The sequence below is a fragment of the Myotis davidii genome, unplaced genomic scaffold (assembly GCF_000327345.1).
Source record: "Myotis davidii unplaced genomic scaffold, ASM32734v1 scaffold223, whole genome shotgun sequence".
NCBI classification, from domain to species: domain Eukaryota; kingdom Metazoa; phylum Chordata; class Mammalia; order Chiroptera; family Vespertilionidae; genus Myotis; species Myotis davidii.
In genome coordinates, this window is record NW_006294609.1 from 3,402,691 (window position 1) to 3,404,062 (window position 1,372).

Sequence of the window (1,372 nt, forward strand, 5' to 3'; positions counted from 1 at the left end):
GTTTGAAGAAGTCTTCCTCCCTTCCATTTCTTTTCCTTCCTTGCCCCTTCCTTCCTTTTGTTCTTTCTTCCCTCTCTGTCACCTCCCCATCCTTAATCCCTGAGTATGGACACTGACGAGTCAGAATGGACCCTGCTGTAGCACTGGAGTAGGGTCTGGAGGTGCCCTGGAACATGCTGGCACAGAAGGAGGCAGGGGCACCCCAGAGTGTTCAGGGAAGTAGCTATTTACCAGTCAGTACAGAATTACTTTAATATTTTAACTAGCATGGCCCTCCCCAGAGACCACCAGTGTGCCTGGCATGGGGTCCCCAAGCCAGTAGGACCCAGGATATTGTGGGACTGCCCTGAGAAGAGAAGCTACAGCAGCGCCTGGCAAGGCCTCACCTACTCACTGCTGAGGGCCACAGGTCAGTCCCCACCCTACAACTTACTGGGGGGGCTCTTCCGTTGCCTCGGTGGGACACCAGGCAGAGACTTCACAGGTCTTCTTCGGAGGCTGCAGTTTATACGGTATACACTTTCCGGTCTGGATTCCTGCAGGGTCAAGGGGTCACAGAAGCATATGTGTGAAAGAACCGTGGGAGGAAACTCTCAACCCAAGCAAGAGACCATGCTTTTCAGCTCAAGCAATTTCAGTTTCCATGAAACCCCAACTGAACCACAAACTTATTAAGCTGACCAAGCAGCATATCGAACGGTAGGCATTTTTTTAAAAAGCATCAGAGAGAACATAGGAAGACCATGGATGCTGTTGGCTTGTTGGCTTCTTTGAAAGAAAGATGCCGTGAGGGGAGCTGGACAGGGTGTATTCTCTGAACTGGGAAAATGGACTGGAACTTGGCTTCTTACTGGGCATCTGAATCCCTCGAGGAGTGTACAGCATGAGTCAGGGATGTGCACAGTTGCAGAATAAACGTGGCACACCTTGCCTTGGTCAGTGTGTTCAGTGGTTAGAGCGCCGGCCCGTGCACTGAAGGATTGTGGGTTCGATCACAGGTTCTGGTGGTGTGACCCCAAGTCACATTTGTCTAATGCTGTGCTGTCCAGGATAGTCCAACACCCCCTAGGCAAGTGTGACTAATTACATTTAAATTAAATTAAATTAAATTAAATTAAATTAAATTCAGTGGCTCAGTTGTAGTAGCCACATTTCAAGTGCTCAATAGCCACATGTGGCCACCATATCAGACAGCACAGAAAGAGAACATTGCCATCATCATGGAAAGTTCCATGGACAGCGCTATTCTAGAACCACCAAACTTCTATGGGCAGATCATGTGTGTGTGTGTGTGTGTGTGTGTGTTATTGAGCACTTACTATATGCCAGGCACTGGGCTCACTTTGCAATCACAATAAAGTATCTCATTTAT

At 48.5% G+C, this 1,372-nt stretch overlaps 2 protein-coding genes across 3 annotated transcripts in view; one reads left to right on the plus strand and one right to left on the minus strand.

The window, feature by feature from the left end:
* IFT81 (intraflagellar transport 81) overlaps positions 1-1,372 on the plus strand; it is a 127,019-nt gene that overhangs the window by 29,313 nt on the left and 96,334 nt on the right. The window lies entirely within an intron of this gene.
* P2RX7 (purinergic receptor P2X 7) overlaps positions 1-1,372 on the minus strand; it is a 45,883-nt gene that overhangs the window by 23,957 nt on the left and 20,554 nt on the right. The window contains exon 5 of the mRNA XM_006768903.2: positions 434-536. Coding sequence (XP_006768966.1) covers positions 434-536 — 103 coding nt within the window. The remainder of the gene's footprint in view (positions 1-433; positions 537-1,372) is intronic.